This window comes from Eucalyptus grandis, chromosome 8 (genome assembly GCF_016545825.1).
Source record: "Eucalyptus grandis isolate ANBG69807.140 chromosome 8, ASM1654582v1, whole genome shotgun sequence".
In the NCBI taxonomy this organism is placed as follows: domain Eukaryota; kingdom Viridiplantae; phylum Streptophyta; class Magnoliopsida; order Myrtales; family Myrtaceae; genus Eucalyptus; species Eucalyptus grandis.
Window position 1 is genome coordinate 59493545 of NC_052619.1, and position 26471 is coordinate 59520015.

Here is a 26471-nt window from a genome sequence, read left to right on the forward strand (position 1 = left end):
GCGTGACATATATTCTTATTGAAATGTGGCTAAAACTATATATAAAAGAAAAAGGAATCCCAATCTTGTAGCAACAATACATGATATTGCAAAGTATAGCATTTGTTAGAATATTTGAATATTAAACTATGATTTTATCTAACCCTTTAAATTAGTGGTATTAGAGTAGGAGCTTCTGAATTCAAATCTTTTCAAATTCTTCTTTACCTCCCTTAATGTATATATATATATATATATATATATATATATTCACATTTAGTCTTAAGTCATAATCTAATTTACGCGAGATGGGGAAAGTTAGAATATTTAAATAATATGTTGTGTGAAATAAAGCATGAATTGAAAGAGCACGCACTAAATTTGCAGGATTGAGTATTGTAATTGAAATCCATGTGAAGAGACAACTCAAAATTGAATAATCCATAACAATAGAAGACCTTTGGGACACACCCGATTAAAACATCCTTTTTGCTCTTCATTACAAAGATACTAACGAATTTACACTTTACCATTGTGGTTGTCCGCATTCCCTTCAATTGCATAACTGCAACTTTCTAATATGAAATTTCAGTTTTGCCTATTCTCAGAATTTTTGTTTATGTATTGTGTATAAATTCTTTGCATATCTATATTTTGCAAGTCTAGTAATATGTTTAATAGATTTATCCTTTACCAAACTTTTGGGTACATATTATTTGGATTGACGAAAAATTAATCTGTAAAAAGTGGCATACAATGAGTTTATTCAAGTATTGGAAAGATTAAAAAGTAATGTGCATAAATTTAGGAGAAATAACTTGAAACCCTATACGTTCGGTGAACCTTTGACCATTGATCCATTTTTTTACATTCTATTTTTTTCATCTGCACATCCCTAACATGTGATTTTCCGAGAGGAAATTGTAATTCTTCTCATTTTTTTTAGTCAATTCACTATTTTGCCTCCATACAGGCTAAAACAAAATCAAAGTTCATATAAAAATGCAGAAAATTAGAAACAAATGTACTAATCACTAAATAAGATAACAAGAAGAAGAAGGTAGTGCCGGGGACTTAGGGGCAGTAAATTTGAACAAAAAAAAAAAATGAAAGGTCCAAGATAAAAATACTGAAAATGGAAGAAATCATAAAAAATGAGATTTTCTTTCTCATGGTTATAGGTCCCTACCGATCCATGACGGATGAAGGAGGCTAGCAAGGCCCGATACATCACTATGATCTATGAAACTTTAGGAAGAACGTCACCGCAGCTCATCACCTTACCCTTGATGGCATTATAGGAATCGAGGCTTAGATCATATAGCTCCCAGTGATCCTCTTCCCACCAAACGAAGTAAACTTTAGGGTTACGTTCCATCACCTCCTCATAGCACTTTTGCATAATACCCTCCCTCATCATTTTGCTGCTACTGTATGGATAGAACGCAAGAGCAAATTCTTCTGGTATCTCACGGAATTGGAGATACTTGAGGATGGTGAGGTTGTGAATGACAACTAGTAACAATTGCCAATCCAAGTGCTTGCATTTGTAAATGAAGAGACTTTGGAGGCAAGGCATTGCCTGACCATTCATCAACACAAATCTTAGATTTTCAAGATTAGCAAGGCTTAATTGCTTGAGCTTTAGGAACCCTCTATCCTCAAAAACCAATTTTTCTCCATCAAAGGCATTATCCAATTCAAGCTCCACGAGATTGGGCAAATTCTGGAGAGCAATTAGGGGCTCGATTTTAATTTGCTCCATTTCAAACGCACTCTAGCCAAATTGTTCAGCAAAGAAAGCCAATGAGGTAGCTTCTTTAGACATCCTCTGATATATAGACGCCCAAGGAGTCGGGGTGGTGAAGATAGAAAATCCAAATCAATAACTTCATACTCACTTTCTGCAACCACCACTAGTGATCGAAGGTCGGTCATCTTCTTGAGGGAGTGGCATAGTTCCTTTGCATCATCTTTCTTCAAGTCCATTACACCCAGTCTCCTTAGTTGACATAACTCTCCTAGCTCTTGCATTGTATTCTTGCTCCGATCACCTCCAGCTTTTACATAGCATAGTTTTGCAGTGCTACCAATGCTCCAATGCCTTGGGAGCCGAAAGTCCCGTAATAGAACAAAATGGTCGAGAAGGTGTGAAATCTGCATAATTGTACACCAACAGATACTGTAGTTTCTTGAGCTTAGTTATCTCCATAGGTAGCTCAGAGACCAATGTGTGTTTAAAATCCAAAGTCTCTAGATTTTCTAGTTTCCCAATTGATCTAGGAATGATACACACCTTAGTCCTTCTCGAGACTTAGATACTTCAAGTGGAATAGAACTAGTATTTGTTGAGGGAACTCATGAAAGGGTGAATCACCTAGATCTAATACCCTTAGCAGCCGACATCCACTTGGAATAAATTGCTCATATGAGATAGACAATGTTGCTAACCCAAAAATGAGTAGAGAGTGTAGGCTAGGGAGATTCAAGCTGCTCTAGTGCATTGTTGTAGGTATATTGGACTGACAATCGCCGGACTCTTTTGTGTAATTCTACTCTTTGCTCAGATGCAAATGAAACAAAGTTTATATCCCTTAGCCTAGAAAGGATACTTTCACGCATTAGGTCATGTACCCTACAACTTCTTATTCGTCCGTCCAAAGTTGTTCCTACAATTTGCACCAAACTTTTGTTTATAAGCTCCTTCAGGTATCTTTGAGCAACCTCCTCTTGTGTCATCCCCTCTCTTTCCTCAACAAACCCTTCTGCAATCCACAAACGGATGAGTCTCGCACACTCAATCACATGATCCTCTGGAAATACTCCTAAGTACATAAAACAACTTTTCAAGTTATAATGCAAATCATTGTAACTCAAGCTAAGAATTTTCTTGAAATTTTGCATCACATCATTGCTTTCTAATTCTGTAGCAAGGCTGCGAGAAATCATCTCCCATTCATGAACATCTTTTGTGAAGAGAAGACTACCAAGAGCCACTATGGCAAGTGGCAAACCCTCACTTTTTTTCAAAATCTGTCGACAAAGGCTTTCTTGTTCCAAGTGAGGAGGATAGGCATTCCCCCGGAAGGCTTTCTTGCAGAATAAGGACCATGAATGTTTTGAAGACGAGGGCTTACAGGTATAAATTTTTGATTTGTTGGATGAGACCATAGCAACATGAGCTATGCGGGTAGTGATTAATATTCGGCTACAGAAATTGCTATTGGGCATTGCATTTTTTATACCTTCTAGTGCTTCCTTGTCCCATAAATCATCTAGAACAATGACATACCTCTTTTGCTGCAAAAAGTCTTTCACCATTTGCTTGAGACTCATGCTTCTCATGATTTCGATTCCTTGAGGGATTGGTTGCTCAAATTCATTATGAAGTTGTACAATCATGTCCCTCAAAATATCCTCAATCTTGTAAGACTGTGAGACATTGATCCATGCATGGCTTTGGAAGTAGGCTTTTACTTGCTGATTGTTGTAGGCTTGTCCTGCCAAAGTAGTCTTCCCTAAACCCCCCATCCCTAAGATTGATACAACTTCAAGTCTGGGTTCTTCATCAACAAGCCACTTGACAATCTCTTCTCTAGGCTCGTCAATCCCCACCAACTCACCTTCGTCGACTAGAAAAGCGCCCTCCCTGAGATCGTGCCATGAGGTGCCTCCGGTGAATGTGCTCACACTTTGCTCTGTGCAATAAGACTTGAAATGGTATCGCTGATGCCCTTCGCCAATGTTGCTGACTCTTGACTTGATATCAGCTATCTTGGAGGAGATATGATGGCGTGCTTTCAAGTTTTGTATGGATGACTTGATCTTGCGAAGGTACCCTGTGAACCCATGCCCATGGTCTCTTGCCAACTTGAGTGTGAATTCATCCAGAATATCCTCCGTGTCGTATGCAACCTCTATGATGTCTTTCACCCATACCTTCAACTCAAGGTCATCTTCTTGTGACGACTCGGCACTTGCTAAGAAGGCCTTTATGTGCTCAAACTCTCTTTTGATGAATGCAATTTCTTCGCGTACCCCTTTCAATAGTTTCACCTCTTTCTCAGCCAACTTGGCAAGCTTCTCGACCAAAGAGAACACTGCGGAAGTCATTTCTCTTGCTCATTGATCTCGTGAGACCAAAGCTTTCTGAAGAAGAAAGAGGGTACAGCAGCTTTATCTAGTACCGTTTGAAATAAAAGAAAGAATCCTTTGATCGACCATTCAAATGAGCTTGAGCTCGTCAACTCGGCGACGTCTTCCTATGATCACACTAACAAAGTAAAGAAAACCTGTCATTGGGGTCCAATGCAAGTTTCTCATTTTGAGAAAATATTGGGTGCTTGAGTAGTGCTAAGTAGGCCATACTTTTAGTCCAATGGGTGATTGCCACAGGCGCTGATGGGCCCTATAGAAATTTGAGGAGTCTTTAATCATTCTCTCTTCTTCTCCGTTGCTCTCTCTACGCCGGCTTTCCCTTCGCTTTTTAGTTTGCAAATAGATGTTAAGTCAGATGGGGAGTATTTGGGGTTCTCACATAAAAAATTTCGTAATTTTGCCTTTTGCCATAGAAATGATTTACTAAAGTGAAGTCATTACGATATTTAATCATGTCAAATAATTTGCTTGATTTTCTATATGGACGACAAATTTTTGTGAGAACTCCACATTAGTTTTTTAATAGCATGTTCAATCAGATATCAATTATCTGGGTTCTTATCTCGAAAATTTCGTCATTTTGTCTTCCATTGTAGAGATGATACATTGAAGTGAAGTCTTTACAAAACCAAATCATGTCAAATAATTTGCTCGATTCCATACAAGGCCAACAAATTTTCAGTAAAACCACTTCTTTGATTTGTTAGCTGCGTGCTCAATTAGATAGGGAACATGTGGGATTCCAACTTCGGAAGTTTCGTAATTTTACCTTCTGCTATAGAGATGATGCGCTGAAATGAAGTCCTTACAAAACCATATAATGTCAAATAATCTACTTGATTCCATGCAAGTGTAATAAATTTTCACGGAGAATTCCTCTTTGATCTGTTAATGGCTTATTCAATTCGTACGTCTCTAGAGAACCGAATCATGTCATATAATTTGCTTGATTCCATATGAAGGCGACCAGTTTTCATTGAAAACTCCCATTGGCAAACTTAAACTTAATGCAAGGGGAAATCCATAGTCTACCTTAAGAAGGAAGGAAGGAAGAAAAATAGTGAAGATAGAAAGAGAAAGAGAGAGAGAGCAATGGCGAAGAAAAGAAGAAGGGAGGTTTTTTAAAATTATCGAAGTGTGCGCTCCACCTGCGCACATGATAATCATCAGATCAACTTTATGTATGGGCTACTTCGCACTACTCTAGCACTAGAGTTTCTTGCACTGCTGCGTTGACCATTCCTCCTTACGACAACATTTGGAAAGTGGAAAGTGCAAAGACAAAACAAAATAAGAACTATGCTTTAAAAAATTTCTTATCCTAATATAAATGCAGATGAAAATTCTCCCAACGGCAAATTTTTAGAGCATATGGCCGCCGCAATAGCCCCTCACAAATTGGTAATTCTCTTGATCATCATAGTCACTTATTATTATTATTATTATTATTATTATTATTATTATTATTATTATTATTTTTTTTTTTTATTCTTATTATTAATTTACCTACCACGGACAACTTCTGCTAAAACGCATTGTGAAACTAATCTCGGTTAAAGCTGTTGGTTCATGCAACTCTAGAAAGCGCCTTGTGAACGAAGATTATATTTTGTTGCGAGGGGCCTCATGCATTGAGAGAAAAAACATCTATATTTTTTGTTAGCAAGTTACCTACGTTTTAACCCTCTAAGTTTCACTCTTTTTGTCATTAAATCCTCCAACTTACTGAAATTATTGGATCAAGTCCTTCCGTTATTGGCTGTTGACCATTCCGTCAAATTGCCCAAGTAGCATAGTAAGCAACCCATCAACCCTTACCACCCTCTCCGCCTAGGTTCCCCTAAATCAGCATAATCATGATATATGAGGCATGGAGAAAGGCCAATGTATGATGAGAAAATGGATAAAGCACAGGTCCTAATCATCTAACCAATTCCATGTAATTAGTTGGGTTGTCCAATTTTAGGATGAATTTGAATTGATTTATGTGCTAGATCTTCTTTGTTGTGGGGGCTTGATTCGTATCACATTTCTCCTCCTATGTAATTAAAATTAGCCGTTGAATATCTTATTTTGATCCGATATGGTTAGGTAATCAATATGCACAAGTGACCCATTTAAGTCATATTACGACCTTAAGAAATTTGAGAAAGTTCATGTATATGACAGTGCAAAGGCATTCTAGTTTGAAAGGAGGACTATAGTACCCACCTTTTTGAGATATTATCACATGAGCTCGGCACCTGCCCTCTGGATTTATCCGCACCACTAATACTTGTTCATCACGATGAATTACACATGAGACCTACCAAATTTAATTGTTCCGATGAACGAAAGGCATATAGGCCCATTCAATATAATAATTCTGCATCATATTGCGACATAAGCATCATACAATGATTTCTCTTGCTCAGTGATCTCACAAGATCATAGCTTCCTAAAGAAGAAAAAAGCAGCTTTATCCAGTACCATTTGAAATCGAAAGAAAGGATCTTTTTGAATGAACATCCAAATGCACTTTGAGGTCATCTACTCGGCAAAGTCAGCTGGCTTTCCCTTTGCGTTTGGGCCCCGTGGCAAAGTTTTACGTTTTGAGAAAATAGTGGGCGTTTGAGTAGTGCTAAGTAGACCATGCTTTGAGACCATAAGGGTGATTGTCACGATGCAGATTAGGGCCGCCCTTTTAAAAATTTGAGAAGTCTTTAATCATTCTTTCTTCTTCTTCGTTGCTCTCTCTAAGCTGGCTTTCCCTTTGCGTTTAGTTTGCAAACAGATGTTCAGTCAAATAGGGAATGTTTGGGTTCTTACTAAGAAGTTTCGTAATTTTGCCTTTCACTGCAGAGTTGCTGAAGTGACGTCTTTACAAAACCGAATCATGTCTAATACTTTGCTCGATTCCATACAAAGGCAACAAATTTCCACTCACCACTCCACTATGATTTGTTAATGGCGTGTTTAATAAATCATGTTATGGTTTGGTGCTAATTAAGTAGTCCACGCCATGTTCAAAAAGTCGGAGAAAAAGTTAAAAAAAAAAAATGAAAAGAACTGCGCCGGGCCCATCGCTCAACCGGCAGTGGCTGACTTATGTCATCTGTCCCCATCATCGACTCGATATCTTTTCCTGGATTATATTTGTTATTTTTCCATGGAAAGCTCCATGAGAAAGGCTCTTACCATCATTTTTCTTTGAAAACTGCAATTGGGTAACTCTCAGTGCGAAGACTTGACTAATTAATTTGTTTTTCACTTTAGATTCCACATACTTTGCACCTTCATTTGGTAAATTTTTAACCATCTTTGATTTTTCTTGTAAGATTTTCTCCCACGTTTGAACAGGAAGCTCGATTTTATCCATTTTTCATGTTCTGAAATCTCTATATGTCAAGATAGAAGGACTTGCAGAGTTATGACACTCCAGTAAATATTGTACGAATATTACAGCACTTGCTATGTTTAATCTCATGTATGGTGAATAAAACGATGATTACAAGGTCTTGCCCTAAAAGCTTAAGTTGCTAGTGGAGAGTAGCCATGGAGATTTTTAAACACCAGCGAGGTGATGTGGAATTCCCTTCCGTAGGGGCTTAACATAAGGTTCTTCCCTTTTCTTTTGTTTTTCTCGTTTTCTCTGTTTCCTATTTCTCCTCAATTTGAAACCTAAAGCATGTTATTGGAAAAAATTGTACTCATGCTATTTTTTTATTAATGAGTTTAGAAGATATCAATGGGGATGTTATAGAACATTTGAAGACAAATATATTTAACTTGCAAGTTGCACCTTGCTTTCTTCTTCTTTAAATATTTTTTCCTGATCATTGTACTAACTTTTTTTTTAAACAAAGATAAGGAGAACCGCCAAAACAAAGGAGAATGGCTACTCACCAGAAAATTTACCGACCACAAATAACTTTTGCCAAAACGCACTGTGAAATTCTTCTTGGTTAAAGCTGTTGCTTCTTGCAACTCCAGAAAGCGCCTTGTGGATGAAGATTATATTTTGATATGAGGCCTTATGCATCCAAGGTAAAGGCATTTATATTTTCAGAGAAAGAATTGACATTTTTTTCTTAGAGGGTTGACTCCAATTTTATTTTTTAAGTTTCACTTTTTGTCTCATTAAATTATATCACTTATTGAAATGATCAAATTAAGTCCTTCCGTTATTTGCCATTGTGCTCCACCTAGGTTTCCCCGAACTAGTGTATTCTCGGTTCGTAGAGCAAGGTGAAATGGAGATGAGAAAATGATGAAGTACAAGTCCTGATCAGAACTGCTTTATTCTAACTGGTTGGGTTGTCCAATTTGAAGAAGAACTTGAACTGATTTATGTGCCATATCTGCTTTATTGTGGAGGCTTGATCAGTACCACATTTCTCCTCTTAAATAATTAAAATCAGCTATAAAATATCTTATTTTGATCCGATATGGGTAAGATAATCAATATGTCCAGGTGACAAATTTAAGTCACCCAACGATCTTAAGAAATTTGGAAAAGCTCACATATATTGCAGTGCAGAGGCATTCTAATTTAAAAGGAGGATTGTGATACCCATCCGACTAAATTATAATCGCTTGAGCCTAGTGCCTGCACTCTTGATCCATTTGCACCCGTAACACTTGTTCAACACAATGAATTACGCATGGGACTTGTAAAAATTAATAGTTCTGATGAACGCAAGGCATATGGACCCGTTCGGTTCAATAATTTTCGCATCATACTATGACATTTGCTTAGAACTGCTATCCGAAGTACCTAAATAGGTGATGACTTGAACTTAGTGAGCTGCGTAATTATCCAGGACACGATCATTCTTTCTAAAATGTCGCTGAGATAATGAGCGGTTGTTAGATGATAACCCAATATTTTCTCATTAAGCACAAGATTGATGGTCTTCATGCTCGAAATTAACTATCGTTAACTATATTTGGCTTTCTCACCTCCACCTCCCTTTTTCTGCTAACTTCACTATTGCAATTTCTGTCACGTAAGGGACTAACTGTGGCAATATGCTGATAATCCTCACAAATTGATTCCGCCCTTCTTCGATGCAAGTCCGTTTCCATTGATTAAGATGCATAACTTGTACTTTTTTCGTCTCTTTTGTCTCCTTATGCTTTGTAAGATTCCCTCTATCAATCCGTCCTGTTCAACATTAGGTGTTGATCATTTGAACATGAGTATTGACTTATGAATCGCTTAACATAGCCCCTTTCATCTGATGAACCTTCATTTCAAATTCTTTTATGAACAAGAAGTAAATAATTCCAAAATGATAAGAAAAAGGAAAAAAAATATTTTTTGTTTTAGCTTCAAGGGCGAGTTAGTTTTTGCTCGTCATGACGGGGAGAGACAAGAGGCATGCTTCGTTGTAGTCCATTATATGGTTCCGATTTGTATCAATGGCACATCCAATTTTTGCCTTTAAATCAAGTAATTGATTGATGATCATTTCCACCGTCGAATAGGTTAGGCTAGTAGGAAAATGGTCAACCTCTTTCACAAAATCATGATTTTATGAGGAGATATTTTTACTCACACCTTGAATGAGTTGTGGTGATGGGCTTGCCAACTCAAAATAGGGATCACTGGTACTAATCGTCCCATTCCATCCCTTTTTCCCATAGCTTACATCCACTCTCATAAATGAACAAGAATCATGTTTAATTAAAATTGGAATAACAAGAACATGGCCATAAAGATTGATTACAAATATGATAGAAAAAAGTAACATGACAGGTTTTCGGTTCTTGTTTAATATGATCCGCTCATTAGAATATTCTTGACAAAATTGTCACCTCTTTTTCATAAACCTTTTATTAAATGTTACAGGAATCATTTTGCTAGGGAAATGAGTTGTGCAACAAACTTGTGAATGAAATTAAAAGCTGTTATCTCAACTCAAGACAATCTCTCCATGTCTTCCGTCGCAGGCCGAATATCCTCGGCCTAACTCGAAATAGAAGCTACCTGTTGGCTCCTATAAAAAGCAAAGTCGCCAGCTGTGGGAAAAATGCCCATAACGAGCAAAAAACACTCGAGCACGGTGGCTACCAACTGCTAAACATGGTTGGCCTTCAGTTATAAGAATGTAAATTGAGTCCCAGAAGAATGGATTTGCTGCTCTGTCCATGTAGTTGTCATTGCTAATACAAAGGAAAACAGTAAAACGAAACATTCATTAAAATGGTTGTGGGAATTCATCCCCATAAAAGAATAATATAATTATTGGTGACTGAAACGTGGGGCGCATGTAGTATTTCCCTTGCTCTGTTTTTCATAAAAGAAAATTATTCAATTTTGCAGAAGACATAATGAATTTTTGCGTACATATTATTTGATTAATGAAGAATTAATCTGTAGTATGAGGCATATATCAAGTTTATTCAGGTACTGGAAATATTAAAAAGCAATGTGCATGGAGAAATGTTCATCCCCAACATAAATAAGGCGCATGTTAAAATCATACGCAGTCAATACATTTTGAATTGGTATTCCATTTTGACCACTAAGAGCCAGATTGTGAATAGGTAACAGCATCAAATTCCCATTTGACTTCGAGTCTTTCTTATCACACAAATATTCATTGTAACGCCTATATCTTTTATTAGATAGTATTTCAACATTGTGTAACAAAAATGGAGAAAGGTGTGTTCGAATAATAAAGATCTTGTTATTTCACTAGTTTCCAGATGAAGCATTATTAGTTAATTTCACGTTTTAGGATGAGGTGAAGGATCGGAATGTAAATACCTTAAAATTTATCGAACAGGAAATTGAGAGAAAATGAGGAAAAATAAAAGAAAAGGAAAAAAAAAAAAAGGAAAAGGAAAAGGAAAAGGAAATATTGAGGGTACAACAGCCCAAGGCCAATCCATCCTTTTCTTCATCTCTCTGTCTCTCTCTTTGTATCTCCTTATTTTCGTTTTGTCCTTCTTTATATCTTTCGGTTTGACGACCAATTATCTAAATGATATCAACATTGATACGCGACACGCAACATGACATAATATATCGACATGTTTTTTTATGATGACCCGAGAACCGCCGTACAGCCAGCAGCCCAGCAACGCAAACTCGGGCGGTGCCGCAGGGACCCATCTCCCACGGCGTCGCAGGTAAGTCGCGCAATGGGGGCGAGAAGTTTCAAACCTCTACCCTTCTAGCTAAGGGGTCAAGGTGCAAACCAACTTGTCCACCGCAGGGTGGTAATATATCGATATGTTGTTCCTCAAAAAATAGAGAATTCCTACATGTTGGGGATACATTGTATATTTAATGTATATTTTTATATATACATGACAAATTATCATATATTATTTTATTAAATTAATTTGATTCAAATTCCTAAATAAATAAATAATAAAAAGAGCCTAGAATGAATTATACTGAAAATATTAATCTACCATTTATCAATATTATTCATTATTTCAATTTGACAAATTTGTTGAAGATACTTGTTGCCGATGCTAATTGATCTTGATTGATTTTGATTATAGGGAATAATTTGTGGGAATATTATGCATATCTTTGGGATATTGTGTATATTTTTCTTCCCTAAATTATTTAGATATCTTGTATTATAAATAGGTTGTAATTACATACTTGAAAGATCAAGTGAAAGCAATATACAATTTTCCCAAATCCCAATAGCTTTCTACTTTTCTGACATGGTATCAAAGCCTCCCATCTTGGCCTAGCTTCCACAACACCTTTTTCTTTAGGGAGGTATCATGTCGAAGATTGAGGATTCAACTTCTAGCGCATCGAGGGAGATCAACAATCTCTCGACAATCAAAGAAGAGACGGTGTCCCTGCAGAACATCAAACAAATCCATCAAAAATGAAGGTCAATCGGGCCTTGTGCAGCCCAACTCAGGATTTCATCTTGGAAATGTCTTTGCAGGCCCATATATTCAGTGGGTACCTATGCCAATTCAGCCAAACCAAGGAGGCCCAACTTAGAGCCCAACTCAAAACGAGCCTGAAAGAAGTGGTGGGCCGGAAGAAAGCCCATCGCGCGTTGCTGGGGCGGGCCTGGAAACGAGGCGGGTTGGTCTTTCCCGGATCACGGTGGGTTGGGTCCACCGGGTTTCAGAGGCAATCCCTACCCGACCTACGGACCTGGTTTTTTCCCTTTTGTAGGTCTCACCGGAGGCGGCGGTCGGCTGGAACCTGGAGACCCATTATACACCGCCACAGTGACGGACCGGAGCTGCGACTGATCTCCCAACAGCTGTCGGGACCGGAGAACTACTCCTTGTGGTCTCGTGAACTTCAGCCAGCTCTTGTAACCAAGGATAAAGAAGGCTTTTTGGATGGCACGGTCCCGATCTGTCCGACAACCAACTTGCGCGACAATGGCGAAAGTGCAACCAGCTCATTCGACTGGATGGGAAATTGTCTCACGGCGGAGGTTGCCGCCAGCATGCCACCGATCGAAGACGCGAAAATTTTTTGGGAGAATTTATGGGAGATGTACAAGAAGCTAGATAGGGCTAAAATCTTCACACTAACTCAAGCCTTATCGATCTCAAACAGGGAAATTTGTCGATCTCGGCCATCTTCAACAAATTATCTACCCTATGGAACGAACTTGAAATGGCAGAAGAGAAATTGCAGGGACCCGAGACAACCTTGACTCAATACCGAACCATGAAGGACCGAGAGAAGGTCACAAGGTTCCTACTCATTCTAAATGAGTCATACTTACCGTTTTGAAGCCAGATCTTGGCCATGGATCCGGTCCCCTGCTCAACCGCATATACTAGCTTGCGGTTCAAGAAGAATTATATACTAGCTTGCGGTTCAAGAAGAATCTCAAAGGTTAATGTTCTCTGAGTATGTGAAGATGGGTGACCGCGTCGTACTCGCGGCCAAAGCTTTGTCGGAGCAACGATTGATGACTTCAAGGTCCAGCCATGGAGGATAGCCGAAGAAACCAAGGGCGCTAGGGTTGCAGGAGGAAGAAGAAGATGGATCTTATTTCCATCAAATGGACGGCCAAGATTATTTCAGGAGATCGGACCACTCGGGCGGCTCGTAAGGGACGAACGGCCGAGATCTAATCTTTGGATTTGACGGTGAAGGCTCCTTTGCAAGATCGAACGGCTCACCCTTCGTCCTTGCAGCGCCCCAATCCAACGGCTCATCAACACCTGTCTAAAAGCGATCCAACGGCCAAAATTCGGCCACATCGTTGAATAGAAATAATTCAAACAAATGGAAAGGTAAATTTTGTGATTATTACAAAAAACCTTATCATATCGAAGAAAATTGTTAGAAATTGCATGGAAGACCAAGGGAAAAGAAGGAACGAGATTTTTCTGTTGCAGCAAATGCTAAGGTGAATCAACCCATCAACAATGATCAACTCCAACAAATCATAAGGGCCCTAAATCATATAGGAATTCAAGAAAAGATGCCTAGCTATGCAGGTATTTTTTATTGTTTGATGAGTAATATTTCGAGCAAAGCATGGATTATTGATTCAGGTTCTAGTGACCATATAGTCTGTGATGAACGTTTCTTTTCAAAATTAGACAAGTCCTCAACTCGTACTTCTATTTGTCTTCCAAATGGCAACGATATTTCGGTAGATAAAATTGAGGATGATGAGCTTAGCCCTTCCATCACACTAAAAAATGTCATTTTCATTCCCAATTTCCAATTTAATCTCATTTCCGTATCTAAAATCTGTGAAGACAACTTATGTCGGGTCCTTTTTTATTCTGATGTCTCTTTCAGGCCCTTTTGACTGGGACATTGATGGGCTTCAGTAGAAATTTCAAGGGACTTTATTTCTAGATAGCATTTCCAAAGAACTTTCATTTCAATAAGAGCTAATTATAATAAAAATGTCTCTTTATCTCATCAGCCTCTAGGCCATAGTGCTGCTTGTCCTCATCCCAAGTGCCCTATATGCTCATTACCTAAACAGTCCAGAATGCCTTTTTCTACAAAGTACATCGTGTGCTAATAGAGCCTTCTCACTCTTGCACATGGACATCTGGGACCCATAGCACACCCCTCATCGTGATGGGTCACGCTTCTTTCTCACAATTGTGGATGATCATACTCGAGCAACTTGGGTTTTTCTTATGCAGTCCAAGGCCCAAGTACTTTCATATTTCAAAAATTTTCTTATCCTAATCAAAAATCAGTTTAACAAATCCGTACAACAGATTCGCACTAATAATGCCCGTGAATTCTTTAATCATGAATGTTCTTCATTGTTCATTTCCAATGGCATTCTTCACGAGAGCTCTTGTGTCTATATTCCTCAACAAAATGGGATTGTAGAAAGAAAACACCGTCATTTGTTAGAAGTTGCTCAAGCCCTTAAGTATCAAGCTTCAATTCCATACATGTTCGGGGGACTGTGTGGTTACAGCGGCATGCCTAATCAATCGAATGCCATCTCGAGTTTTAAATGGAAAGACTCCATTCGAGTTATTGTTTGGGAAACGTCCCAACATTCGTCACCTCCGTGTTTTTGGGTGTTTATGCTATGTATCTACCATGGGCCCTTGGGACAAATTAGGTCCCCGCGCCCTTCCATGCACATTTATGGGATATCCTACCCTTCAAAAAGGATATTTGGTTCTTGATCCATTTACTAGAAAATTCTTCGTCAGCAGAGATGTCATGTTCCATAAAGATGTTTTCCCTTTCAAGGATAGGTTATCTTCATATCAACAAGACGATCCCCCTACGTCATATCGTCCCTTTTTGAATGAAGATGATCCTCCACAGGCACCTATGATTATGCTTCCGCAAGTAATATCGCCTGTAACATCTTCCGATGTCAATATAGATGTTGCAACGAAACCGAATAATGAAATATCTAGTCTTCCTTCAACAATATCCGAAAGACCTGAATCCTCGGAATCCTATATTCTGGCAGATAATCCTCCTACAAATCCACAGGTTGATGTTCCATCTGAATTAATCATCGGCAATCGAGACGCACAATTCGACCACCAACATGGATAGCGGATTACATTTGTTCCTCTTCAAAAAATTATGGTACACAATATCATATTTCCTCCTATGTTAGTTTTGTCCATCTCTCCCCTGATTGCGTCAATAGAATTTATGAGCAACAGGAACCCTCATCCTATGATGAAGCTGCCAAGGATCCTTGTTGGCAACGAGCTATGAAAGATGAGTTACAAGCTCTCATGGAGAACAAGACTTGGGATATTGTTTGTTTACCTCCCCATCGTAGACCCATAGGCTGCAAATGGGTATACAAGATCAAATACAAAGTAGACGGATCCATTAAGTGTTGAAAAGCCAGATTAGTTGCGAAGGGATTCACCCAGAAGGAAGGATTTGATTATACATAAACTTTCTCTCCTGTTGCCAAAGAAGTCACCGTATGATCCTCTTTTTCCATTGCCACCATTTGTGACTGGCCTCTTCATCAAATGGATGTCCACAATGCTTTTTTACATGGGAATCTTGAAGAAGAAATTTATATGGATATTCCATCGGGATTTCGCAAACAGGGGGAGGACAGCGTGTGTCATCTTTGTAAATCCCTATATGGGCTTAAACAAGCTTCTCGTCAATGATATGCCAAGTTTACCAATGCACCTGCAACTGCAAAATTCCAGCAATCTAAGCATGACTATGCTTTATTCACATGGAAACAAGGTACGTCGTCAATCTATTTACTTATATATGTTGACGATATACTCATTATGGGAAATGATGCGCCTGCCATAGAGAGATTCAATGAGTATTTGCATTCTACATTTCATATTAAGGATTTGGGATCTCCTAAATACTTTCTTGGGATAGAAATTGGGCGGTCAAATAAGAGCATATGTCTTAGCCAACGGAAATTTGTCTTAGAAATTATATCGAAAGTAGGTTTTTCGGGATCTAAACCAGCTATTATTCCAATCGATCAGAATATCAGGTTAACAACAGCTAAATATGACAAAGGATTGTCACCCATAAACAAGGATCCTTTGCTTAAAGATCCTTATGCTTATCAAAGACTCGTTGGAAAACTTATCTATTTGACCATGACTAGGCCAGACATCTATTATGCAGTCCAGATTCTTAGTCAATTTATGCATGCTCTGAAACAGTCTCACAAGAATGCAGCATTGAAGGTCACAAAATACTTGAAAGGATGTCCCGGATTGCGAATATTGCTATCCCAAGACAACAATATGGAGATGACAGCATATTGTGACACGGATTATGCTACTTGTCCCATGAGTAGAAGATCAGTTACAGGTTTCTGTATAAAACTGGGGGATTCTCTAATTTCATGGAAGATAAAGAAACAATCAACTGCATCTTTATCATCCGCAGAGGCAAAATATCGAGCAATGGTAGAGACTAGTTGTGAGATAGTTTGGATAAGAGGCCTTCTTCAAGACCTTGGCGTACAGTTAAAAGAGCCCACTATCCTATTTTGTGATAATGATGCTGCACTAAAGCTTGCAATGAATCTAGTATTCCACGAAAGGACGAAGCATATAGAAATTGATTGTCACTTCATCCGAGACAAGATCCATAATAGGATGATTAGAACAAGAGGGATAAGAACGACAAAGCAACCCGCGGACATTTTTACCAAGGCCCTATGTCAAAGGCAACATTCCTATCTACTAAACAAGCTAGGTGTCCTTGATGTGTATAGACCGCCAAGCTTGAGGGGGAGTGTTGAAGATATTGTTGCCAATGCTAATTGATCTTGATTGATTTTGATTATAGGGAATATTTTGTGGGAATATTATGTATATCTTTGGGATATTGTGTATGTTTTTCTTCCCTAAATTATTTAGACATCTTGTATTATAAATAGGTTGTAATTACATACTGAAAGATCAAGTGAAAGCAATATACAATTTTCCCAAATCCCAATAGCTTTCTACTTTTCTAACAAAATTCACTCCGTTCTAATAATTCATAAAACTTGAAGGGGAAAAAAAACAAGTAATTCATGTTTTGGACTCGTATGTCAAAGTGTGTCGGAAGAAAAGAGAAAGCAAACAAATTTGGAGGGTAAATTGTATATCACGGGAAGTAAGTATCAAAAGAAAAAGAGAACATTAGATTTTCTTTCTTTCTCTATTTATTTATTTATATATTTATTTTTTACATATTTACATTTTGACCAATCATTTATTGAAAATTTGTCAAATTGACCCTGTGTATGACAAAATCATGTGTTGAAATTATGAACTCGTGTGTCAAAATTATGAACTCAAGTGTTGGATGAGTTGACTAGGTGTCAGATTTTCCGATACTTGTTGACTGAATGTCGAAAAGTATCAAAGAGTGCGAACACGTGTCGGAATATCCAACATGATACGAAAGCTCTCAAAGAGTGTCAATGCTTTCTAGCCGATAGCTAAACCTAAATTCCCTACTTCAACCAATATAATAAAGATGATTTCTTTGTTGACTCTGGCAACTGGCAAGGGCCAATGCATCACTCTGATCTACAAGGGAGAAACACGACTCATCACCCTACCCTTGGTGATGTTAAATTAAACCTAAATTCCCCGCTTCGACCAGTACTAGTCGTCTCAATTCATCTCTTTTTTTCATGGCACGCATCCACTCTCATAAAGGGACAAGAATCATGTTAAATTAAAATTAGAATAAAAATAAATTATCCTTAAATATTAATTACAAATATAATTGAACAAGTAATATGATAGACTTTTTGTGTTCGTGTTTAACATGATCCATCCGTTTGAATTTTCTCTGACAAAGTCGTCGCTTAAAAACCTTTTACTTAGTAATAGATAAATCAATTTGTTAGGGAATGAGTTTTATAACTAACTTGTAAATGCAATTAACAACCATTTATCTCAACTCGAGACAATCTCCCCACGTCTTCCGTCGTAGGGCGAGTATCGTTGGCCTATTCCAAAATAGAAGAAACCTATCGCCTCCCATTAAAAGCAAAGTCTCCACCTGTGAGAAAACCAAATTCAGAGAGAGAGTCGGAGAAGAAACAGATATAGAAAGATACCCATAACGAGCAAAAACACTTGAGCGGCTAGCAGCTGCCAGACGAAATGGACCACAGCCGTTTTGGCGCCATATTCCGCTGCTTCTCCTTCGCCGCCTACATGGTCGTCGACAAGCGCCGTCTATCCAACGCCACTTACCACCAATGCCTCGTCAACGAACCCAACCTCATGACCCTCCTCTCTCCTCACCCTCACATCCTCCGGATCCTCGAGGTCCGCGAGACTGATGACCGCCTCTCCCTCATTCTGGAGCTCTACGAACTCGACACTCTCTACAGCCGCATATCGTCCCGTATGGCCCTCCCCGAGCCTGAGGCCACCACGTGTATGGGGCAACTCCTCTGCGCCTTCATGCATTGCCACCCCTGAGCGTCGCTCACTGGGATGTGAAGCCTGAGAACATGCTCTTCGATTCAAGGGACGTCCTGAATCTGGCAGACTTCGGCTCGGTGGCCTGGTCGCATGAGGGCGGGTCTGTGGTGGTTGCCATGGGAACCCTGTACTACGATGCACCGGAGGTGCTGATGGGGAGGGAGTACGACGAGGAGGTGGACGTGGACTGCCAATACTAAAATGATGTACCGAACTTGAGACCCGATCTGAATCGGATGAGTTGGACCGGTATTCTTGATTGGTAAACTTATTGGAGCCCTTCTGCTAGAGTTCAACCAAGATAGGAGATGTTACTTTATCTATTTTCTTCGGAGTGGTCGCAAGTATGTAAATATCCAAGATTGATCGATCAGATTTTGACCACTCTGAAGGCCGTACAAGAGATGCTACTGTTGATTAGGCGTATAACGAGAAGAGTTTATTTTTTCTTGATTTTTAGCCGCATAAAAGAAATAACAAAAGGACGAACATCGGTGGTTTTACTTTTGACGCCGCAGCAGAGGGCTCTGAAAGGTACTTGACCGCAGGCTCAATAACGCACCACGGTGGAGCCTTCGAGACGAGCCGAACACACGGTGATATTTTGTTCTGACCGGTTTACATCCAATTGAGATGTCTTATCTGTAAACATGGTGGATTTAGGTGTAAACAAGATGTGAAAAATACTCGAGCATTTGATTGTAAACTCTATATCATTTGCCATTCTCTATTGATATGTGGACTGAACGACATAAATTTCTAGTGTTACAATGCAAAATCCGCTTAACTTCCACATTATTTTACAAGAGGTGGGGCGATATTGTACGTGATTGTCAACACCTAAATTTTGCATAATCCATTTAATCATTCATTAATTATATAGAAAATTATAGATTAATTTTTTATTCATTACAAAAATAATTTTCTTTAAATTGGCTCACGTATAGACATTGGGAACATTAGCATTACTAGCATTAATTATTAAAAAATAGAAAAATAGATGAAAAAATAATAATATTAAATTAGTTTTTTTTTTTTTTTAAGAAGGAAAAATAAAAGAGAAAGAAATCGAGCCATTCAACCCGGGTTTTGGCCAGGGATCCGCTCGTTCCGTCCTCTCAAATTCTGGTTCCCACTCAACTCACTCCGCCTAGCAATCTACAATAGAAATCCCCGTCTTTTCTCCCAACAGTTGGGAATAGATTATCACGACGTTGAGCGCAGATCCGACTCGTATCCTTCCAATCTCTAACGATCCCGACTTTTTCTTCTTCTTGTTGATCTCGGCTGTTGCAGTTACCTCCTTTGCGTGCTCCCTTTGCTTGTCGCCTCGAGAGAGTTTAGCCGTCAATGGTCGGCCGCAATTGCTCTGGTGATCAATGACTTTCGGGGTTAACCGCCAGAGAGGAGGCCAAGTTGGTTTTGTGGGTCGACGTCGACGATCGACGGAGCGGCTGCGCGGTGTGGCGATCGGGTGTGGTCGGGGACGACCGGACGAGCGGCTTCGGGACCGTTCATCTATGTTCATCCCCGAGCGTTCATCCGTGAGCAAGAGACCAAGATGAGAGGTTGGGCTCGATTTGGTTTGATCGTTTTAGGGCTATTTGTGACACTTGGCTTGAAAAGTTATTTTAGGGACATTTCGGGTTCACTAGTTTAGGATGGGCCAGCTGAAATAGGGAATGGGGTGGGCTTCTTTTTTTAATGAAAATATTCAGTGGGCCTCTTTGGTTAATTCCTAGTGGGCTTTAGAGACGGCCCTTTTTTAGCCTAACCCGGACCGATGGTCCGGTTTGGTTTGGTCGGACTGGGTCGCAGAATTCCTTTTTCAGCTTCGAGAGGAGGGATGCGTATGGTGTACATCAGTACATGCATTGACTAAGGACATCAACTGCATAGGCAAGAGTGCGGTCCGAATTCTCTTTTATTAATTAAAAAATATAAAATCAAAAAATCATACAATTTAAAAAAGATATTAAAAATATTTAAAAATTCGGAAATTTTTATTAAAATATTAAAAATTCCTAGAAAATTCCCAAGAAATCAAGAAAATTTTCAAAAAATCACGCAGAATTTTGTTTGTCAAAAATCCTGGCGCCCAGAAATCTTTCCTTCCTTCGGATTCCCGAGAAAACCCAGTATTTTGTTCGTCGAAAGCCGAAGAAGGAATAGCGATGATGGAGAGTCGGAATCAGGGGAATTACCGAAACCCGTGCCTGACGATGCACCAGCCATGGGCTTCTCTGCTCGTTTATGGGATCAAGCGCATTGAGGGCAGGTCTTGGCCTGCCCCTATTCGAGGTTCGGTTTAGCGATTCTCTTTTTCATAATTCCAATTTCGCGCCGAAGTTTCAACTTTTTTGGTTTTTTTGCTGTCGCATAGTCTAGAACGAGAAAGGAGTGAATTGTTCATTGAGCACTTTGATATACTAATTTGATATGTTGACGGTGTTTTCCTATCTGGGTTCTTGGAGTTTTCAGCGATCGTTTAGTTTTCTCTATTACCAAGTTCTGTTTTGGATTGTGGAGTTCAAAGGATGAAGTGAATGGTTGCAGTGACTGGAAGGGGGAGAAGGTTTAACTACTGAAATTGGACATTGTTTATTCATAGCACTTGAGGATGAGAGAAAGGACTTTTGTTCGGCCCAAAATCTGTGTCTGACTTTCTCTGACCGGTTTGTGCGGCTCCGATGCTTCCATCTTCAAGCCTTTTATTTGTCGAGATGATTTGCAAATTTTTTCTACTCCATCTCTCCAACTCAGCTGCTGCACATAACAATTTTTCTACCGTATCTGCTCTGTCGGATTTTGGTGACTCCCAAGCTTTTTTCACTGCATCATAACACTCCTCATTCTCGATCCAATAACCCTTGAACTTAAAGTTCCTCTTTCTTTGTTTGTTAACCGTGTGTAAAGCCACTAAGAGAGGGCTATGGTCTGAACCAATAATCGGCAGGGCATAAACTTCTGCTTTTGGGAATTGTACTCTCCATTCTATACTACACGACACTCTATCCAATCTTTCCTTCACCAAATCTTCCCCATTTCTATTATTTGCCCACTATGTCCATTAAGCAATAATTTTTCAGGAACTCTCGAAAAGCTACAAGATGGTAATGCTCAGCTGCCCTTCCTCCTATTTTTTCCCAATGATACATAATTTCATTAAAGTCTCCTATTACGACCCAACGTAGGTCTTTGCAGTTTTTTATAACCTTCAAATTTTCCCACAACAATTGCCTTTCCCGAAAGTCATTTGGCGCGTGTACTAAAGTAATCCTCACAGCATTGTGTCCCCCTTCTCATTGAATCGTAGATTAATGAATTGTTTCCCTGCTGAGTCTACGTCCACTTCCACTTCTTCTGTCCGCATAGCAACTAATCCCCCTGAGATACCCTCTGGTGCCACGATAAAGCTATTCTGGAAATTTAGATATTTCTGTACCCGTAGCACTCTTTTTTCCTGGTTTTTTTGTTTCTACGATAAACATTAGATTATGCTTTTCTTGAGCCACCAAAGCCCTCAATGCTTGGACTGTCACGGGTGAGCCTAAATTCTGACAGTTCCAACAAATAAAGTTCATTTTGTAACTCGGTGGCTTATTAGGACTAGCTATCAGAACCCATTTCTCACCTTCAGTCAGCATGTGCATAGGTGCATCCAGTAGTTGTCCATCTTCCAAGCCGTACAGATTATACTGCCTTGCTCTTTTATTACTGAGAGTTTTTCCCCTTGTCTTGCTGCTCCAGGTTTCTTTTTCCATTGCTGCCTCCATAATCTTCAAGGGAGCTATAGTTGGATCTACTTCATCAGTTACCTCTACAAGCTCCTCTACTGCCATCTTAGCTTTCCCTTAATCTTCTTCACTCTTTGATTAAGGTTTCCCTCTACTTCTTCCCTCTCCTGATATAACACCATTTGTCTAGAGGATAAAGGGGTTTCTGGAACAAAATCCTCCTCCATTTCATCCCTTTTTTCTTCACCATAAAAAGATTTCCAAAAAGGACTATACTCTTTATCCTCAGTTTGCAGCCAACTTCCAAACCTCCTATCAATGCCCAATTCATATTTATCATTGTCAAAATTCACTTCCTTACAATATTTTGCATGTTGACCCATCTTTCCACACGCATAACAGTAATGAGGCAATCTCTTGTACTTAAAGTCAAGCCAAATTTTCCTTCCCTTATAACTTGTAAAAATTCCTGATTTTAGTGGAGTTGACACCACTATTCTCACTTTAGATCTCGCGACTTTCTGAAATGCAGCACCCTTTGGGTGTAATTTGACTTGTGTTATTTACCCCATGGTCTGTACAATTCTTTTTAATGCCATTTCTTTCATCCATGCCACAGGTAACCCATGGATTTGCATCCAGAATTCGCACTCCGTGAATTTGTAGCAATGAGGAGGCAGCCCCTCCTCCTAGTTTTTCAACAGCAACATATTATTGGAAGAAGACCAGGGTCCACTATCCATTGCCCTATTTTTATCTTCCTCAACGGCAAATGTAAATTTCAATAATCCTGCTTCCAGAGGTGTTATGTCAACATTTTCCACTCTTCATGCCCTTTTCATGGTGGATTGAAAGACCTGGAAATTAATGCTTGGACTAGACAAAAGTTTCCCAAATAAAATCAGGTTATATTCCTTACATTCATCTTCAGTAGTAATGTCATCCATAATCACAATTTCTTTATCTGACGACATATTACCTAACTTTCTTCGTAGGATTTCCACGTGCCATTCAGCATCCTCCCCTTCTGCCATGCTTCTTGATTGGGTAACCTTGATCTGAGACAGCTCCTGTGAGTTGTTTTCACAACTTTGACTGGGCAAGGGCTAAATAGTGGATTACTAGAGGACAGCGTACGTGAAATTATCTGGGGATGATTAGGTGATATCTCCCTTCTTTTCAATGTAACAGTGCTTCATTTTGGGTTAGGTTTTGAAGGGAATCAAAAATGAAGGTGCAGGAAAAAAATCGGTGAGGGAGGGGAATGAAAAAGAAGGCTCGGGGACAATTTTATTTGCTTGCAGGATGCGATATCCAGTTGCAAGGCTCCAAGAGGGCTAGGGTTTTGCAGTGGGGTTTTTGCTAAAGGAAAGCTACGCCAAAGGTAGAGGGGAGCTCTTTAGGACGAGAGAGAATTGCCGAATCCTAGAATTAGCATAGCATTTGTTAGAATATTTAAGTATTAAACTATGCTTTTATTTAACAATTTAAATTAGTGATATTAGAGTAGGAGCTCTCGAGTTCAAGTCTCTTCAAAGCCTTCTTTACCTCCCTTAATATATATTATCACATTTAATCTTAAGTCACGGTCTAATTTACGAGACGGGGAAAGTTAGAATGTTTAAATAATTAGTTGTGTGAAATAAAGCATGAATTGAAAGAGCACACGATAAAATTGCATGATTGAGTGTTGTAATTGAAATCCACGTGAAGAGACAACTCAAAATTGAATAATCCATAACAATAGAAGACCTTTGGGATGCACCCGATTGAAACATCCTTTTTGCTCTTCATTACAAAGATACTAATGAATTTACACTTTACTTTTGTGGCTGTCCGCATTCCCTTCAATTGCATAACTGCAACTTTCTAATCTGAAATTCCAGTTTTGCCTAATCTAAGGATTTTTGTTAATGTATTGTATATCAATTCTTCGCATATCTGTACTTTGTAAGTCTAGTAATACGTTTAATAGATTTATCCAATACCAAACTTTTGGGTACATATTATTTGGATTGATGAAAACTTAATCTGTAAAAATTGACATACAATGAGTTTATTCAAGCATTAGAAAGATTAAAAGGGAGAAATAACACAAAAACCCACACGTTCGACGAACCTTTGACTGTTAGTCTATTTTGTTACATTCTATTTTATTTTTTTTTCATTTGCACATCCTTAACATGTGATTTAGAGGAAAATTGTAATTCCTCTTATTTCTTTAGTCAAATCACTATTTCGCCTCCATATAAGCTAAAAAAATCAAAGTTCATAGAACAAATGCAAAAATAAGAAACAAATGTACTGATCACTAAATAAGTTAACAAGAAGAAGAAGAAGATAGCACTGGGGGACTTGAGGGTAGTAAATTCGAACATAAAATAATTGAAAGGTCCATATATAGATATTGATAATGGAATAAATCATAAAAACACTAGAGGATGTTCTTTCTCATGCTGATAGGCCTCGAGGGATCCATGACGGACCAAGAGCGCTCACAAGGCCCAATACATCACCATGATCTACGAAACTTCAGGAAGAACCTCACTACTGCTCATCACCCGGCGCTTGATGAGATTATAACAATAGAGGCTAAGATCATATCGATCCCAATGATCCTCTTCCCACCAGTGGAAGTAAACTTGCGGTTTACGTTCCATCATTTCCTCGTAGCACTCTTGTAGAATATCCTCCCTCATCATTCTGCTACTGCTGCACAGATAAAATGCAAGCGCAAATTCTTCTGGCATATTACGAAATTGATATTCGTGAGGAGGGTGAGGCCGTGGATGACAACATTGCTAGTGCAAGTGCCTGCAGTCTCCGATGAAAAGACTCTGAAGGCCAAGCATTGCCTGACCATTCATCGACATAAATCTCAAATTTTTTAAACTTTCTAGGGTTAATTTGTTTAACTTTGGGAACGCTCAATCTCCAAAAACCAATTTTTTCCCCATCAAAGGCATTAGTCAAACGAAGCTCCACGAGGTTTGGCAAATTGTGGAAAGCAATTAGGGGGCTTGATTTCAATCCACACCATCCGAAACCCACTTTGGTCAAATTGTTCAACAGAGGAAGCAATGAGGTAGCTTCTTTAGACATCCTTTGATATATAGACGCTGAAGGATGAGGTGGTGAAGATAGAAAATCCAAACCAATAACTTCATACTCACTTTCTGCAAGCACCCCTAGCGATCAAAGGTTGATCATCTTCGCAAGGGAGTGACATTGTTCTTTTGCATCATCTTTCTTCAGGTTTGTTACACCCATCCTCCTTAGTTGACATAACTCTCCTAGCTCTTGCATTGCATTCTTGCTCCAATCCCCTCCAGCTTTTACATAGCATAGTTTCTGTAGTGATGCCACCGTTCCAATGCCTTGGGGAGCTAGAAATCTCGTAACATAACGAAAGGGTTGAGAAGGTGTGAAAGCTGTGTATCTATACACCGATAGATACTTTAGTTTCTTGAGCTCGGTTATCTCCACAGGCAGCTTAGAGACCAACATGTGTTTAAGATCTAGAGTCTCCAAATTTTGGAGTTTCCCAATTGATCTAGGAATGATACGCACTTTAGTCCTTTTCAAACTTAGATACTTCAAGTGGAACATAACTAGTATTTCTTGGGGGAACTCGTGAAGCGATAAATCTCCTAGATCTAACACCCTCAGCAGTGAACAGCCACTTGGGACAAATTGCTCATCTGAGCTAGATGATGTTGCTAACTCAAAAATGAGCAGGGAGCGTAGGCTAGGGAGATTTAAGGCCTGCATGGTAATGATTATGTTTCTTCCCATTTATGTTCTTTTGTTCTTCAGAGCAAAAAAAGAACATAAATCCGTTTGGTAACGCCAACTTATTTTCTTATTCACCGGAATATAAAAGTAGCTGAGAAATAGATTTGGAACAGAAACAAAAAAAAAGTAGTTTCTTGTTCCCGAGAACAATTTATAGAAATAAGTCAATTTTTTTTCTTGCTTATTGCGGCCCCGAGCGGTTGCCTGCCAATCGTCGGCCACCTCCGGCCAGCTGCGGCCACCGATGACCGTCACCCGACCGGCGACGACCATCGTCGCCGCCACCGCCTAATTGTCGTCGTTACCGCCCACAGCCCACCTGCCACCCCCAACCACTGATGACCTCCATCGATCGTCGTCGCCGTTGCTTGACCGTCGACAACTTGCTGCTGCGTGATCACTACCGCACGATTACCGCCG

General features: G+C 39.2%; 2 protein-coding genes across 2 annotated transcripts; one reads left to right on the top strand and one right to left on the bottom strand.

Annotated features, from left to right (window-relative positions):
* Nucleotides 1-1219: 1219 nt before the first annotated feature.
* On the bottom strand, nucleotides 1220-4092 carry LOC120287411 (disease resistance protein RPM1-like). Its single transcript, XM_039300196.1, has 4 exons — nucleotides 3225-4092; nucleotides 2662-2804; nucleotides 1870-2136; nucleotides 1220-1756 (listed from the first exon to the last, which is right to left on the bottom strand). Exons 1-4 carry the CDS (start codon nucleotides 4090-4092, stop codon nucleotides 1220-1222), a joined length of 1815 nt encoding a protein of 604 aa, XP_039156130.1.
* Nucleotides 4093-18192: 14100 nt separating this feature from the next.
* On the top strand, nucleotides 18193-18719 carry LOC120287412 (phosphoenolpyruvate carboxylase kinase 2-like). The gene is made up of 2 exons (XM_039300197.1): nucleotides 18193-18472; nucleotides 18586-18719. The coding sequence occupies exons 1-2, from the start codon at nucleotides 18193-18195 to the stop codon at nucleotides 18717-18719; spliced, it is 414 nt and encodes a 137-aa protein (XP_039156131.1).
* Nucleotides 18720-26471: the final 7752 nt, after the last annotated feature.

Bases quoted from the DNA above. Each gene is read 5' to 3' on its own strand.
- LOC120287412 (XM_039300197.1), top strand. From the start codon at position 18,193: ATGGACCACAGCCGTTTTGGCGCCATATTCCGCTGCTTCTCCTTCGCC. The intron at 18,473-18,585 runs GTATGGGGCAAC...TGAATCTGGCAG, and splicing joins CGAGCCTGAGGCCACCACGT to ACTTCGGCTCGGTGGCCTGG.
- LOC120287411 (XM_039300196.1), bottom strand. From the start codon at position 4,092: ATGACTTCCGCAGTGTTCTCTTTGGTCGAGAAGCTTGCCAAGTTGGCT. The intron at 2,805-3,224 runs GTATAAAAAATG...TTATGTACTTAG, and splicing joins GGACAAGGAAGCACTAGAAG to GAGTATTTCCAGAGGATCAT. The intron at 2,137-2,661 runs GTGCAAATTGTA...ACAATTATGCAG, and splicing joins AGCTTATAAACAAAAGTTTG to ATTTCACACCTTCTCGACCA.